The sequence below is a fragment of the Sebastes umbrosus genome, chromosome 1 (assembly GCF_015220745.1).
Source record: "Sebastes umbrosus isolate fSebUmb1 chromosome 1, fSebUmb1.pri, whole genome shotgun sequence".
Lineage (NCBI taxonomy): Eukaryota > Metazoa > Chordata > Actinopteri > Perciformes > Sebastidae > Sebastes > Sebastes umbrosus.
This window is the reverse complement of record NC_051269.1, coordinates 31,510,864-31,527,702: the sequence shown is the minus strand read 5'-3', so window position 1 is coordinate 31,527,702 and position 16,839 is coordinate 31,510,864. Positions and strand designations below refer to the sequence as shown.

The 16,839-nt window shown below is 40.3% G+C and overlaps 1 protein-coding gene across 6 annotated transcripts in view; it reads left to right on the top strand.

The window, feature by feature from the left end:
- The window catches only part of LOC119484672 (calmodulin-binding transcription activator 1-like), a 70,741-nt gene extending 56,310 nt beyond the window's left edge, over positions 1-14,431 (top strand). For 3 of the 6 annotated variants that reach the window (XM_037763702.1, XM_037763662.1, XM_037763710.1), the window contains 11 exons: positions 1,592-1,743; positions 2,742-2,926; positions 3,009-3,087; positions 3,179-3,446; positions 4,783-5,315; positions 7,543-7,691; positions 7,798-8,041; positions 8,252-8,320; positions 8,942-9,087; positions 9,175-9,246; positions 9,984-14,431. In XM_037763702.1, the coding sequence (XP_037619630.1) occupies positions 1,592-1,743; positions 2,742-2,926; positions 3,009-3,087; positions 3,179-3,446; positions 4,783-5,315; positions 7,543-7,691; positions 7,798-8,041; positions 8,252-8,320; positions 8,942-9,087; positions 9,175-9,246; positions 9,984-10,059 (1,973 nt within the window). In that variant the 3' untranslated portion in view covers positions 10,060-14,431. Of the gene's footprint in view, positions 1-1,591; positions 1,744-2,741; positions 2,927-3,008; positions 3,088-3,178; positions 3,447-4,782; positions 5,316-7,542; positions 7,692-7,797; positions 8,042-8,251; positions 8,321-8,941; positions 9,088-9,174; positions 9,247-9,394; positions 9,426-9,983 lie in introns of all 6 variants that reach the window. The other 3 variants (XM_037763692.1, XM_037763683.1, XM_037763672.1) reach the window with 3 other exon arrangements.
- The last annotated feature ends 2,408 nt before the right edge of the window (positions 14,432-16,839 follow it).

The following is a 16,839-nucleotide window of genomic DNA, read 5'->3' as shown; positions in this document are numbered from 1 at the left end:
CATCTGTTTATCAGAGTCTGGTGATGTCACTTCTAACTGTGTTGTGGTTGGTCAGCGGTGAGAGCCTCATTCATTGGAAAAGAATCCATGGAAACAAAGCATTATGGGAGGTGGGACCCTAAACAGAGCGGGAAAAGTGTTAAAAGCTGGTCAGTAAATCCACCGGTACCCAGTACAACTACAAGTACTCATGAAACAAACTTTGAAAAGCCTCGAATTTGTATTCAAGAGCAGGAATATAAGTGATCTGTTATCCTTTATAGAAGCTGGAGTGTGTCACCAGAATACTTATGCAGTGTTTTACTGGTCAATTATAACCTATTTACTTAATTAATACACTCAAAAACAGTTAATAAAATAATGTCTTAAATTTGCATTTAAATTATGTAGTTGAAAAACTATTAGTGAAGATATAATTGCATGCTATTGACATGATAAAAAAATTAATAAATGTTTTTAATTAAATCCTAAAATTACTTTTGAAGGAGTTTCCAGAGTTCCCGTGGCCTTTCTTGTATTCCTCTTCATCCTTCATAACACCAGCCCTGCAGCATCTAGACTCAAGTAGCATGAATGGCAGGTGGATAAGTGAGTTGTAAAATGGAAAATGACATGAAGACGCAGTAAATAAATAAATTAAAAAGAGCTTGTTTTTGTTAAAATTCAATAATTCACTTGTCAGTTTAGGCGGGTAATTAAACGACAATGTCATCCCTATTTAATTGCCTAATTTCAATGAATAATTTTCAGCTTTTTAATGATATTTCACTGTATCAGTTAATTAAGTTATTATAATTAACCATTAAAAAAAACATCCTCATAGCAGATGCCAATTCCCGTAGTCTTCTCAATTATCTTTTTTTTGTTTGAAAATGCATGTCTGCAAGCATTACATGCTTTTTATGTGACCAGAAATCGACTCCGCTTTTCCTTTTTGTGTGTTTTTATGCAGCTGTATTTGTGTGTTTGTGTTTGCAGATGGGTGAAGACGGCTGCTCTTTATGTGTTAACATAGTGGAGTGTTTTGCTTTGTGTCTGTATTTCCAGAAAACTCTGCTCTTCCTCTGATTGGCAGAGTGGAGAGGGAGGAGCCCGAGCTTCCCGTGTCACTCTCGTGGCTCCACCCTTTCACCTCAGTTCATGTGCTGCAGACAGAAAGAAAGAAAAATAGGAGTGAAATGAGAGGAGAGAAAAATAGAGAGACTGAGTGAGAGAGCAGCAGGTGGGATGACATAATGTGCACTGCAGCAAAACTGCAGCAGCACTGAAACAAAGGGTCACACACACGCTCGGCCATAAAAAAACCCTACAATTGTTGTTTGATGTATACTCTTTCACACACACACACACACGCAAACGCACACGCACGCGCACACAGAGTTTTATTGGTTCCCAAGTTCCCATTGTTGGTAAGGGGATTTATTGGATTGCAGTCCTGATTTATTCCGCAGTATTGAGCCCCTCAAAGAAGAGCTTCTCTCACTAAGCCTCTCTAAGTAGGATTTACTAAAACACAATATTGATTTGCTTAAATGCAACAAACAAGTAGCCGATGCTTACAGCTCTCTGTGTCCCACCTTCATTCCTGTAGATACCCAGTTCAGGATGTCCATCCTGGAGCGTCTGGAGCAGATGGAACAGAGGATGGCTGAGATAACCAATCAGAACCCCGGCTCAGAAACCATGGCAACCAAGGGCGGAGGAGTGGAGGGAGGAGGAGGAGCCACTGATCAGCAGTCTCAAGTAAGGCAGAGAAGAATTGATTTAGCTTAAGTGAAATTTTTCCTTTACAGCTACACAATCTGAAACAGAGAGCAGTGATTTGTTTTAGTCATAAATGTTTAATTAAATCAAGTCTTCAAAACTGTGTTTGAGTCACTGAGATTAAATTTGAAGACTGCGTGATGATGGTCTAATGGTTTAAACTCCTACAGATCAGGCCTTTCCACAGTTTTTGGAATTCAGAAAGAAATACTGTACAACAGGGGTCTGCAACTACATTTGTCCAATTTTTCTAAGCACACACTGTGGGGGCCGGACTTTAAAATAAAAAATAAAAAATGACATTTGTATATCTAATTGGCCTGTCATTGTTTAATATTTTCTTATCTCTTATTTTCTTACAAAATTAATGTAATATTCATTAGCCAATATCAGTTTGAACAGACGGTTAAAAACATGTGAAATTCATAATGTAATAATAATAATAATGTAATAATCTTGCACATGTTGAATTTTGCACTGGTACATTTGCACATTTACTACCTCAATTATTTTTTATTAAAGAACAAAACATTGTAACTTGCACACTTTGCTAATGTATATAATGGGTTATTCTATGTTTATAATTTAGATTTTGTTTATGCTAGTTGTAGTAGTCAGGTATATTTATAGTGTATTCCAATATTCTTTATATTTTGTATTCTATAGATATGTTTCTTTAGTGTTGACATGTACATTTTATGTACTGTTCCTTGATTGAATTACCAGAAAACATGCTATATTGTGATATATATCGTTAGCGAGATATAAAATGACCTATATCAGGATAGAAGATTATGGCCATATTGCCCAGCCCGAAGCGTAAGCCTGCTGCAGTACACTGACCTCTGGCTCTTAAGGACTCAGAGGCTCTGTGAATTCTTTCTTGGTAAAACCAGCTTTTGTGAAACCTTGAAAGAAGTTTATAAAATTCAGCAAAAACGTTGTCCTGGAAACCCTTTTTATCTCCAATCTTCCAGATTTCCACCGATCAAGGTTCATTCGAGGGTCGTGTTGTGGTGGTGTGTGAGAAGATGATGTCTCAGCCATGCTGGGCTTCATCCAATCAGCTCGTCCACAGCAAGAACTCCAGAGGAATGACCTTACTGCATCTGGCTGCAGCTCAGGGCTACGCAGGGCTCATTCAGACACTCATTCGCTGGCGGTGAGTAACACACAAACACAACACACCATTCATTGTGATCGCACAGACCGTCTTTTTTCACTTTTGTTGTCTTGCTCTGCAGCACAAAACACGCCGACAGTATTGACCTTGAGCTGGAGGTGGATCCTCTCAACGTAGACCACTTCTCCTGTACTCCATTGGTGAGTGATGAATATTTCTGAATGGTGTTGGTGGAGTGTGTCTTTCTTTGCCTGTCCGTATGTGATCTGTGTTTTCCTTTGGCCTCCTCAGATGTGGGCATGTGCCCTGGGCCACACTGAGGCAGCATTGGTGCTTTACCAGTGGGACCCAAGAGCTCTGGTTATTCCTGATTCGCTGGGACGCTTGCCGCTTAACATCGCCCGATCCCGGGGCCACACTCGATTGGCTGAGCTCTTGGAGCAGCTGCAACAGACTCCTCAAGCTCAGGGCCAGCCTGCTGACACTTGGATGGACAGGTGGAGAGGAGAGTCACAGACCAGCGGAATAAGCAACAGCCCTACCCCAAACCCCAACTCAGGTGGGAAATCCCGCTGTCTTGTGGTTTATCACCACCAGGGATGAATTTGTCTCATTTTAAAGGGTCATTTCACCCAAAACACAAAACAAATCCCACTTCCCCAGGTTTGTGGTTTTAGTTTAATTTGCAGAGGTTTTGAAATATCCGCCACTGAGACTTCATATACAGCGGGTTAGCTTAGCTTAGCAGAAAGACTGGAAACCAGTGGGCTACCTCCGGATCTGAAGGTGAAGCCAATGAGGAAGGGCCTTAAGCTTGCATTCTTTCTAACAGCCAGCAGGGGGCGACTCCTCTGGTTGCAAAAAGAAGTCTGATTGTATAGAAGTCTATGAGGAAATTACCCTACTTCTCACTTGATTTATTACCTCAGTAAACATTGTAAACATGAGTTTATGGTCTCAATCACTAGTTTCAAGTCTTCTTCAATACAGCGTGAAGTTCATTTAGTAAATTATGGTCCCATTTAGAGTCAAATAGACCATAAAGCAGGGGATGATTTAGAGCGTGGCTAACTTGTGATTGACAGGTCGCTACCACAGCGTTGTCCAGTCTGGGAGTTGTCCATGTTTTCATCTTACAACTTTAACAATTTCACAGTGTGTTTTCAGATCATAAAAGTTAATTATAACCTTTTTGATCATCTAAAAATGTTGTTAAGTATTCGGTTGTACCTAGCTCCACCCTCTTCAAAACCGTAGTCCACAAACCAATGGGTGACGTCACGGTGACTACGTCCACTTCTTACACACAGTCTATGCTGGAAACAGCTAGCCTCACTCTGCCTAAAGGTAACAAAATCGCCTACCAGGACCTCTAAAGCTCACTAATTAATATTATTATCTCTCGTTTGTTTAAACTGAAGTGTGAAAACATCAATTCAACATTTTACGGGGATTATGTGCTGGACGATTTCTTGGTTGGGAGCAGTAACTTCCTGGAGTCTCAGCTGGTTCCCTGTTTCTAGCCTTTGTGCTAAGCTAAGCTAAACGGCTGCTGGCTTTAGCGACATATTTACAGACGGATGTGAGAGTGGCATAAATTTTCTCATCTAACTGGGCAAAAAAAGAAAATAAGTGTATTTACCAAAATGTCGAACTACTCCTTTGAAAATTATATTTGAATAACTTAACAACAATGTGTCTTTCCAGTTACTCAGGATATTCTACACACCTCTCACACCAAATGATCACCATTGCTAACTATTTCTTGGTGTAAGTGAGAATATATCATGTACAGTATTGGGGGTGAACTGACCTTTTTATAAGTTAACATATCCAGCGTGGTAGGAATCTGTGTTGCCACTTGCTCTTATTTTCCAACATCTTTGTTTCCCCAGAGCTGAGGAGAGCCCGGACAGAGAGCCAGCCAGACAACCAGAACCCGAGCTGGAGCCAAACGGGACACAGAGCCCAACAGGGAACCCAGGGAGAACAGGGAGGCCCACCCCCAGCCAAGAGACTCAAACCCAGCCCCGACACCCAGCAACAGCTAGCTAACTCAACCCCCGGCGCCAACACCCTCACATCCCTCCTCAACTCGTCCCCCAGTCCCAACCCTCCACGCTCTCTCCTCCCCAACACCCTACAAACTCAACCCTCCAACCTCAGCTGTCAGAACGCTCCTCCTGCCAGCTCCAGCCCTAACCGGCCTCAGCTCCCCAGCGCTCCATTCTCCCACCTGCAGGCCAGGATAGGGGGGTCTGGAGGGGGCACCAGGTGGAGTCTGAGACAGACTCTGGGGCAGCGTAGCCTAGCCAGGAGGATTCTGGGAAAAGAACGACTGGCCATTCACCTGCGCCAAAGAGTGCTGTCTGACAGGGGAGAGGAGACAGAGCTGCTGACCTATCAGGATAACACAGAGGACCTGCAGGTAGGGGGAGCAGATTGTGAGGGGCAGTTTTGATCTTGCTCCTTAAACCAAAACTGAACTTTTTGTACTGTATGTGATGGACAATGTATTCAGCTTGCTTGCATGTGTGCCATGTTTGTGATAAAATACATGAAACAATACATTAAAAAAACTATGAAAACAACTCTCCCCAAACTTTGACCCTCAGTGTGAATAAGGGAAAACTCCCATGATACCTCATTAGGTTAAAACAAATACAAAACCTCAGTAAGGGCCGAAGATTAAATGTTCACAACAAACTTGAACATAAACAGATAATAAGTGAAAATCAGGATTTTACATATCTACTGTACCCGAACATTGTCTACAGTACATTGATCTTGTCACCATAAGGCCCCGATCAGACAGAGCGTTTTTTGCAGTTTGCTGTGTCTTTTCATTTCATATGTTGCTAGGCAACCACCGAATCAGTGTTAACGTTACCTTATTACAAACCATGAACTTTAAATTAATTCAAACAACTTACCTGAAATCTCAAGTACTAATAACTAATTTGCCTCCTGCTGTTTTGTGTTCCGATCATGGTAACTACGGTTGGTAAATTCATATAGCTCCGGGTATCCAGCAAAAGTCACCACAATGCTTTGAGTTGAATTTTTTCAACTCGAGGCATTCAGGGCGCTCCTTTAAAAACGCGAGGCGCATGGAGCGGATAAATGCGAGGTGCTCAGCAACGCAAAAGCAGCAACGCAAAAGCAGCTCGCAAAACGCTTCAATCTCATTGAAAACTAGAATAGCACTCGGAGAGGGCAGACCTCCGCCCCCCTCTCCGTTCAGCTTGCGCCATCATCCACGTGTATTTTTGTTTATGTTGAGATCAGCTGTACATAGCAAGCAGCGTAAAACACTTCATTCAAACTGGACAGAAACAAAATAAAACTCACCTAAACCGTCGTCGTTACTCTTTCCAACAATCACCAAGTGTGCTTTGGTCAAACTCAACTGTAATTTCACAATTTAGAGTTTAATGTGAAAAAACGCTGATTCCCCCCCGCCCCCCGCTCTCTCTCTGTCTCTCTCTCTGAAGGAAGAAGGCAGGGTCATGCGTCATCAACGCATCATCAGTTACACTGCGCATGTGTTATACCCAGAGGTCTTAATGTTCTGGCTGATCGTAATGCTTAAAAAAATCCCTGAATCTGGACCACGATCCAGATCACGACCAAAATCGAATGGATTGTTCATTGTGGCACAACCCACTCCTCCAAAAAATGTCATTCAATTCCATTGCGGACTTTTGGAGTAATCCTCCAACGGACAACCAACCAACAAACCAACGCCGGTGAAAACATAACCTTCTTCCTAGGCTGCTAAAACACACTCTGTCTGATTGGGGCCTAAGAAGGGCGCCTGGTGCAGGGGCATCAGTGTTATCTTCACTACTCAGTTCCTACACAAGCAGACACTAATACAAATGATCAAGTGTACTTATGAGAAAAGGGAAAAAAGGGCACACATACTATATTGATCATTGTCAAGAACAAGAACCTAACTGGTTAAACCTGACATTAAAGTTATAGATTCCCTCTTAGTTAGTATGTGTACAACAATGAGCTTGGCCAAATGATGATAAAGACAAAAAGGCTTTTAGTTTGAATTTAGCCATTTGTAGTGCTTGTCACAACTAGAAATTGTCTTTAAAGAAAGAGATTGCAGTAATAAAAGCTCTGATGCCTCCATTTTTTAAAGATAATTAGCCACCAGTGGAAGACATGTTTCTGTATACTCTATGATGGAATTAAATCTGATAAAAAGGACAGTGCAAGCCCATCTAACTATTAGAGGTACCCTGATGTCACATCTAGCATGACAAGGGGGCTCATGAGAGGATAGAAGATGTATTACTTGATCAAACCTAGTTGGTTTGGTCAAGACTCTGGCCAAACTGGTCATGTGTTTTGTATGAGCAAAACACATTTAATGTATACAGCATATGCATACAGGGAACACCACAGAACAGAAAGTTTAAAAAATCAAGTGATGATAATGCACAGTTCAATGTGCAGGAAACTTAAATACATTTTCCCACCTATAAGTATAAAAAGTACCTTAAACCATTAAGTACACAGAGTCGAGTGTCATCAGTATAGGCATGGAAATAAATGCCAAAATTAAAGATAATATTTAATTTTGAAGGCAGCAGGTGTCTTGAAATGTGTAAGTAACGCCTGCTCTGCGTGTCTTGCAGATGGACATTACGATGCTAGCTGATCACATCATGGAGGCTTCGACTGGTAGGCTCAAGCAGGAGGCTATGGAGACTGAAACAGACTCCGGGAAGGTGGGGATCAGCAGTGACGTCAGGTTACTGTCTGGTTACCTCGGCGAGGTGGAGAGGTGAGTCAAAGCATTGCTGATTTTACCACATTTACTTGACCTAACTCATCAAATTTTATTTTTTTTTTACCATAAAACTTTTGCTCTGCTCTCTGCTTTTCTCCAGGTTTTTAAACTCCAAGTCCCAGACTCCTAGCCCCAAACCAAACTCTCTCTCAGGGCCTGAGGATCAGCAGAGTCCTCAGGCTAAGCAAGCCCCTTCCTCCCTCTTCGACTGGACCTCCTTCCTCTGTGCAGCTATGAAAGAGGAGAGGTTGAAAACTGACTCCTGTCTATCCATGACTGACGCGGAGCAGGGGGAGCTGTATGAGACCATCAGGCATGCTCTGCACTCCCTCAGAAAACACAAGGTAGGCCTACAGTATGCCTCCACTGCTTTGGAAGTTTGACCCCAGAGATTGTAAAATAATCTGATGCATTTTGTGCACTGTGTTTTGGCATTTGTTCATATTATCTTCTTCTCTTATTTCCATCTTTCATGAATCACAATCACTTGAAAAAGCTTAAAATAACCACGAACCATTAAACATATACAAACTCTTCATGTCTCACCCCCTTAGGGTCCCATTCAGGAACAACGCAAAGAGATTGCAGCAGTGATTCAGCGCTGCTATAAGAGATACAAGCAGGTAAGAGTTAACAGCACACGGCTAGCATCAACCCACTACTTGCTTTTATGTCAAGCTGACCTACAGTTAAGTACTGAATTAGATAATAGCATTAATGGTTGTGTTCCTTCCATAAATTTGGGATAAAATTACATAAAGCATTTTTTGATGACTAAAACCTATTTTGTGCATTAGCAGTTGATTTTCAGTGAACTGAAAAATATAAACAAGGCTTGTCCCCGTCCTGAGCTACAGTTCTTTCCTTTAATGGTATTAACTTTTTTATCTTTTTAATAGCTACTAATCTATAATGAAGCCACGCGGCTTAGTCGTGTCTTTCACTATGTGCCTCTATATTGAAGTTTAAAGCACCAAAGTGGTCATGAATTTTGTTAATTGTAGAAGGTTTTTATTCACATTCAAGTCAGTTTTAATCACACGTTTTTGTTTTTCAGACAGCTTGACGTGATCTATCATGGACATTTACTAACAAATCAATTAAGTGTACAAGCTCCTATCCCTTAGAGACCCACTTAGACCCGTGTTTGTCTTTTTTAGGGGGGTACAGAGGGTCTTGGGTGTATAAGGGCTTAGAACATGACGGAAGGGTTTACAACACGCTGCTTCTGTCTTCTCTCTCAGTATGCACTTTATAAGAGGATGACCCTGGCAGCCATCCTGATCCAGAGTCGTTTCCGGAGTTTCCATGAGCAGAGGAAGTTCCAACAGAGTCGTAGAGCAGCGGTCCTCATCCAGCAATACTACCGCTCCTATAGACACTCCCTTGGGTACCTCACTCTCTCTCTCACACACACACACAAAGGGCATAATTATGCAAAAGATTTCTTCTAACTCCTGTGTGTCTTCGCCTACAGCAGCCTCCTCACGAAAAAACAGAACCAGGCTGCTCGCAAGATCCTGAGATTCCTGCTCCGATGCCGCCACAGGTGAGGCAAAAAAAACTCCTCACGCACCCTCCAGCACCACATCCAAACACACACACACACACACACACACACACTTACAGCCCACTGCCGCACATGCGCTCTCTACATTGGTGCTAATAGTTGGTGTTGTTTTGCTGTTCCTGTGAAGCCCCTTGATGGACGATAGGCCTCTGAAGCGGGTGAGTCTCCTCTCTCTCTTCTGTCTTTCCCTCTCTCCTGGTGGCTGATGCCTGTTTGCATGTCAGCGGAGGGAGGGGGAGAGGAGATCCTGGATTATCATCCTTCCCTCTGGCTCTCTCTCTCTCTCTCTTCTTCCCTCCCTATCTCCCTGTCTCTCTCTCTCTCTCTCTGTCTCTCACCGAGGACTGCTGAATGATGTCTCTGCATGACTGATTGACAGATAGATAGAGGAGCGATTCTTGCATATGGTCTTCATGGGGGCATGTTCTGACTGACATCACTAGACTTTTAAGTGTCTTGCTTGGCCTGCCAGTCTCTTTTTTTGTGCCTTGATGGGTGGGGAGGATTACAGGATGGGAGTGTGTGTGTGTGTGTGTGTGTGTGTGTGTGCGTGTGTGTGTGTGTGTGTGTGCTGAGCGGGAATTGCAGGGGGTTTGCTGAATACTTTTCTTGTTGCTCTGAGTATGGCCTTTGGATATAAAAGTGGAAAGAGAAAACGCATGACATACAAATCTCTCTCTGAGTGTGTCTCTAATGTGTGTTTGTTTTTTCCCCAGGGCCAGAGAGCAGAGAAAGGCCAGGGGTCCTGAGAGCCCACCGCCAGACCCCACACACAACCCCCTCAGCCTGTGAGCAATCTATAAACCCTCCCCGCCCTCCATCTTCTCCTTTTTCCTTTCTTCCATCCTCCCTTCCCTTTTCCATTCCCCCAACCCCTCCTCCCGCCCCTTTCCGTTCCTCTCCTCCCTCCCTTCTCTCTCACCCTCTCTCCCCTCTTCTCTCAAGAGAGGAAAAAAAAAAAAAACTCTTCCCAGACAGACTGAGGACAGGATAGGTGTCCATCATGGCAGCTCAGACAGACAGACTGCTGGGTAGAGCCCAGGGACCTGGCTCTGCCCACAGCACTGATCCTCCTCCACAGTTTCACTGGGAGGCCATCACATTAACCTCATGGCATTCTTTGCACTCTTCATGGGTATGTTTCTTTGCAAGAGCAAGTCAGACGAGACGGCACGTGGAAGCGCCTGACGACGACATCCCGATGTGCTCCGGCGATGGTGAACAGCTCAAGATAAAGGCTACTTTGACATGCAGAAAAATATACGAAACCTTTTTGCGTTTTGTATCCAAACAGTAATCCATGAAAGAATAAGAAAAACATAAACCAAAAAACTCACTTCTATGTTGCATTTGCATGCAAGGTTTTTTCGCTTATTCCTCCTCTCCATCATCCTGAAGAGCTATAGACGCAAAACCATTCTGCTGATTCAGTATCTCACAATATCACCAACCACTCGGACTCACAGGCTTACAAACCTATTAATCAGTCACCCGATCAAAAGGGGAGGAACTGCACTTGAATGTAAGAGGGGCATTGTTAGATAAGGGTTTGGGGTCTGAATAACGATGTCTTAATTTGTTACATGGACTTTGTATGGAGTCGTTCTCAGAGGCAGCACTTTGCTCGCCTGACGTGGTGTGTCCGTGTTTGTTCAATTCAATGCATGTGTTTGAGCCACGAGCTCCTGCATGCTTGCCAAACTGCTTTAGTGTTGTTTCTTTTGTATTTCTATGTGTAGTTGTGTCTCACTTACGTCCTCATCAACTTATCCTTGCCCTGTGTAATGTGAACTGTGTAAGGACAAATGACTTATTTTGGGTGCTTTTTTTAAAAACTTTATTTATTTAAGGGTCTAATTATTTATTTAATTGGCTCAAGAGTGGTTCGGCTTGAGACTGGTTTTCCCCCCTTGTGTGGTAAAATATGACATGTTCCAATGGTTAAATGTCTCTGTTAGTTTGTTCTTTGCGTGAACCTCTAAATCCTAACTGTGGTTTTGAGGAGAGAGTCACATACCATTGCCTTGACTTCTTCTTGACTCTGAGAGGTCTCTATGCTTGCTCTGTACAGGACATGGGTCCTATACCTGCCCCTATACAGGGCATTGGTCCCCATATTAGCCCATACGGGCGATCAAATCCATATTTTGGACTATTGCATATTCCTGTATATAAACTGACGAGGTAAGGGGATACGAGGACCCTGAAACTTTTTCATAAGAGGACTGTATTTAAGATTATAAATTATTTTACTCCCATAATGAGAACTTAAGACAGAGACCTGGGTACACAGGATGGCTGTATTGCTTGTAAATAATGTAGATATTACAAACGGAGTAATGTGCATGAGATTTAAGACAAAGAAACAGCAAAAAGAACATGTTAGTGGCTATGGACTGTGAGAGGATTTTAACCGCTTCACTTTAAGAGTATCCAGTATAAGTGTTACTGAAAAGAACATTTTGTTAAAAGCATGCAACTGAAAAATCTAATGTTAGAATTATAAGTGGGAAAACAAAGTTAGCTGAAACGATGATCTTTCAGACAAAAACATTTACACTTTGCGCTTTTGTTTCTTGGCTAGCAAAAATTAAACCCTTTTTGCCAGTAGTGCCAATTATTATGAATGCTATTTTTGCCTAACAATATGTTATGTTGGGGAAACCAACACCCAAAAGATATCAGTAGGATCCACAGAGGCAACACACACAGACAATAGAAGAGATCTAGTAGTAGCTCAACCATAAACATGTTCTGAGGTTTGTCTAAAGGCAGACGACGACGATAATGCAAGTATGATACTAATGGTGATGAAAATCGTTTTAATATGAATGCAATGAATGATGGAAGAGGGCGTTACATTCTTTACAGTGTGGTTGTGCTAGCCTTCAGCAACATACTAGCTTTTATTAAGACCATTAATCACACCTACAGCGGATCCAGCCTGGCCTCCAGTCAAAGCTTTCCATCTTCAAACAGAATGTCTCCGCCCCGCCTCCCGCTTTTTACATATCATTTGATTTCTTTTTCTCCATATCGTCACTGCCATTTATGATACGACGTGTACTTTAGACTTCTGGAAAGCTCTGTTTAGAAAGTGCCTGCTCAATAACAGAAAAGCTAATATCAGGAAATATCTATTGTATGTCCTCCAAAAAAAAGGTCGCCAGTTACCTGTTTATTTTCCTAAATTGTGTGTTAAAAACTTGACAGTGTTAAACTTGATCCGAAGTTGGAAAGCTCTAATTTGTCGGTGGTGTGAATGGATGCTCGTGGCCTGATTGATGCTATGTGTTGCTTTATGAGACAACCCGGTAATTACAGTATCACTTTAATGCCCCACTTGTGTGTCAGTTTTGCAGTATTAGAACAAGAAATCAACCATAGAAATCAGCCTCTGTGTATGAAAGGCACTGTCACACGAGTCTATTCAGTGTCGCTGTTGGGAGGAAGATGTGTCTTCTTGCAGGGACTTGCTTTGTCTGTCTTTCCTTAAAAACAAATGTACTTGCAGCTTTTAAACAAAAGTGTAACCCAACAGTTTTCCAGAGGACAAAATAGCCGTCACTTTCTTTCTTTCTTTCTTTCTTTCTTTCTCTTTCACTCACTCTCTCATATACATACAGCGTACAAAATGTACACATTCAGAAACAGCCACACTCTTTCTCTCTGTGCTTATGTCTTTGGGAACAATTAAATCTCTCCCTTAGATTTTACTCAGGGTTGAAGAACAGGGAGATGGTATGTGGAGTGTGATGATGGCCGACAAAGTCGTACCGCTACTGGCGACTGTGTACATTTGTGTACGCATTATGTATGTGTACATATTTGTGTATGTTAGGGATACTCCAGTTGTTCATTCACTATTTAAAATTTTCAAATCATGTTCTCGATCGACGCGTTCTTTCTGAATGTGATGTTTGCTTCATCCAAACTGTGTTTGCATCACTTTTTCTACGAGAAAAAAAACTCCAAATCCCGTATTTTATAGTATTTTGTTTGATTATAAAACTAAATTGAAAGCAAGTGATATTTCCATTTATATACTTGCTCTTGTCTTAAACGCACAAGATTCTTGATACAAATAATTCTTAAATAAAAATAGGTAACGGCCACGCATTCACCTCGATTTTCTTAATTAAAAAAAAAAAAAAGCTGTAAGAGATAGTATACTGAAATATTTACAATTGGATGATCTCTATTATATGTGTTTCACATGTTTTCATCATACTGAGAGACAGCCATGGTTAGGACGGCACTGTCAGGAGCCTTCATGTTACGCTATCACTTGAACCTCCTCTTAAAACTGCTCCCTCCTCTCACATCAGCACAACTCAACGTCACAACAAACACAGCTTTGGACTCCTTTATATAATATAAATATATATATATATATATGCACACACAGACTAATATACATCCAAATGCTTGCGCTTATCAACACAAACATACACACACAAATGAAACTAGACACACAGATTGCAGATAATCCATCAATATGTTCATGTTTTTGGAGAGGACGGTGACTGTAAAAAGAGTATGTAGAGTAGAAAAAAGTAAAAAATTAAACAAAATAAAGAAATATTGCCATAGTAGACAGCTGGTAGACATGCGCAGAGATGGCCTCTGTTCTCATAAATTCGCCTAGGAATGAATGGTATAACCTTTCAGGCCTTGTTTTGAGAGGGTGTGGCCAAACACCACATTGCATGCTAGAATGGTAGACCCTTATAGATAATCTATGGCTAGACCTCTCCTTGCCTTCCTCTTCTTTCACCCTGTCTTACTTCTCTCTCTCTCTCTCTCTCTCTCTCTCTCTCTCTCTCTCTATCTCTCTATCTCTCTTTCTTACTCTCTCTCTCTCTCTCATTTCCTGCTGTATTCCCACCTTGCCTGCTGTTGTGTTCTCCATGCCTATCTCAGTCTTTCATTCCTCTTTTATTTTGTTTTTTTGTAGCCTAGTTTTTACTTTGTTTGTTTTACAAACGTGCATGCACAAGCATCACTAAATTGTTGATGTTTTTAAAAAGAATATTTTGTTGCTGAGGCCATGCAAAGTGTTTTGAATATTGCCCTTATATGTGGAAAATGTCTTCTGAATGCTTTACATAATTTCTGCTGTAAAATGAAATCAGAATAAAAAGAAAATTTGCACTTTAACTTATTTTTTTTGCCTGATATTTATTTCTCCCGTGGTTCTTAAAGAGAGACTTGTAAGTCGTTGTGTTTTTCTTATTTCATATTCTAAACACAAAGTTGGATCCATTGTATTTATCACGCTCCTGAATCCACTCTGATACTTTAAAACACGTCTTTTCATTTCTATATAATATGTTAACCGGTCATTTAATATTTTCTACATTAATTTACAGACATGGGAAGTTAAAGCTATTGGTTGATAGTTCCCTGGATTAGTGCATTTTCCTGGTTTGTGGACACTTTACCTTCTCACATACTTTACTATATAGTTCAAGTAAGATATCATTAGATGTCGTTTTCCAAAGAGCACGACTCAGTTCTGTATTTGTAAGCGGAATACTTGATAAGTTGTTGGTATTTCCATTTCATGATAATATTTCTTCCTCATTTTCAGTTATTGTAGCTTCTCTCCCTCTTTGTTCCTCCTCACTAATGTTATCTCAGCTTTGAACTTTAACAAATGTTTGTGCCAGCATCTCAATTTGTTCTTCCTCTGTTACAGTTATAATTTCACCATTAACTAAGATTGAATATCTATATATTCCCTCCTGATCCCATTCATTCTTCTATCAGTCCCCACATCTTATCCATTTCTGTCTCTCTTCCCACTGATTTATAACATTTCCTCCAAAAAATATCCTCCCTTTTAGCATTTTTAACTGTTTCCCTTAGGCGACATTAGCTTGCATCCTTTTATATTCAATAAGATTCTGGAAATTATTAATTATTTTAATCACTTTAAAGGCTCTATTTTGAGGCTTTATTGCTTTTCACACTCCCTTGTCCACGGTACACATTTTGGTAACATTTCCTTTTTATGCCTTCCTACCTTTCTTTCTTGGAATTTCTTTGAATCTTGCAGCACCGAAAATTGCTTCACAAACAGAATCATTTAACTCTTTTACATTTTGATTTTTGCATTTCCTGATCGCACATTTTCTTAAATATCTCCTGATCCGATCTGTTGAAAGACCATCTATCTGGTCCTTTTGTATCATATTCTTCTAGTCTTCAGTTAGAATAGGATAGTGGTCAGTTCCTACTGTTGTTTCGTAAACAATTTCCTGGTAAGACTACTGACACTTAAATAAGATTGATTGCTGATTCTGTACAATTCCTAATGTTATTTATTGTGCCTCTTCTATCTTTTAGGCATACTGATGTTTTCATCTGCATCAGTTCTTCAATCACCGTTCAATTCTCATCATTACAGTGACCTCAAAGTGCATTAAAATCTCCACAGAAAATAACTTTTCCATCTGAGCAAGTTCATCATATATATTTCTAATCAAAGCCTTCCTACAGGATTGTAAAATTTTACTATTTTGATATTATCATCTTTTTCCCATACTTCTATTATTAGGCTATAAATTCCAGATCTGTCAAAGGTCAAAGGTCAACTTTATTATCTGTCCCTTTTCTCAAAACTCTATATTGTATTCACAGTTTCACAAATATTATACATCCTCCCCCACTGCCCTCTCCTCTTTCTCTGCTGACATTATCACAAACTTTTATTACAGACTGTTTCTTGAATAATTAATTGTGACTGTGCTGACCTCCGCAGTTACAACAATTCGTGCAAACTCTTCAAATCTGTTATCTCCTCCACCCTTGCCACATTTTGGATATCCCTAACAGATAGTTGTATGTCCATACCTCCATGTTTGTTTGTTTTGTTTGTATACACATAAATACACACACATACATACACATACATACACATACATACACATACATACACACACATACACACACATACATACATATATACAAAAATAGAAAAAATAAATAAATAATAATAAAAATAATAATGATAATAATTAATAAATAAATACAATTTAATTTTAAAAAAATGAAAAATTCTCAAAAAATGACAAAAATACTTTCTTTTTCAAGTCCACAGAAATCACATTTATAATCAATATCCAGCTTGAATCTGTGTAACACAAGTTTTATCAGGTAAATTCTATGTAATATCTTGTAGGACACTTCCTTAAGTTTCTTACTGATATAGTATTTATCACAAATGTTCCAAGCTTTCTCCCACTGCATATCCTCAAATAAGGAAGACTAAAAAAACATCTAGATGAAGGCACAGAAACATAACTGAGCGTGTTCCTATATAGGACCTGACTGGAAAGCTCATAAGTACATTAGTAAAGTAACAGAAGCTGTAAGGTTTATGCTCCTTACCGACTATAATATGTATAAGTATATTGTACATAAGTATATAAGTTGGTGGCAACAGTCAATATATTTTGCAGCTAATATTGCATATTGATTTTTCTCCCCACATAAGTATGGTATTTTCTGAGGATCTGGGAGATGGATGAACTCAGGATATATGTTATTTATCAATCAATCAATATC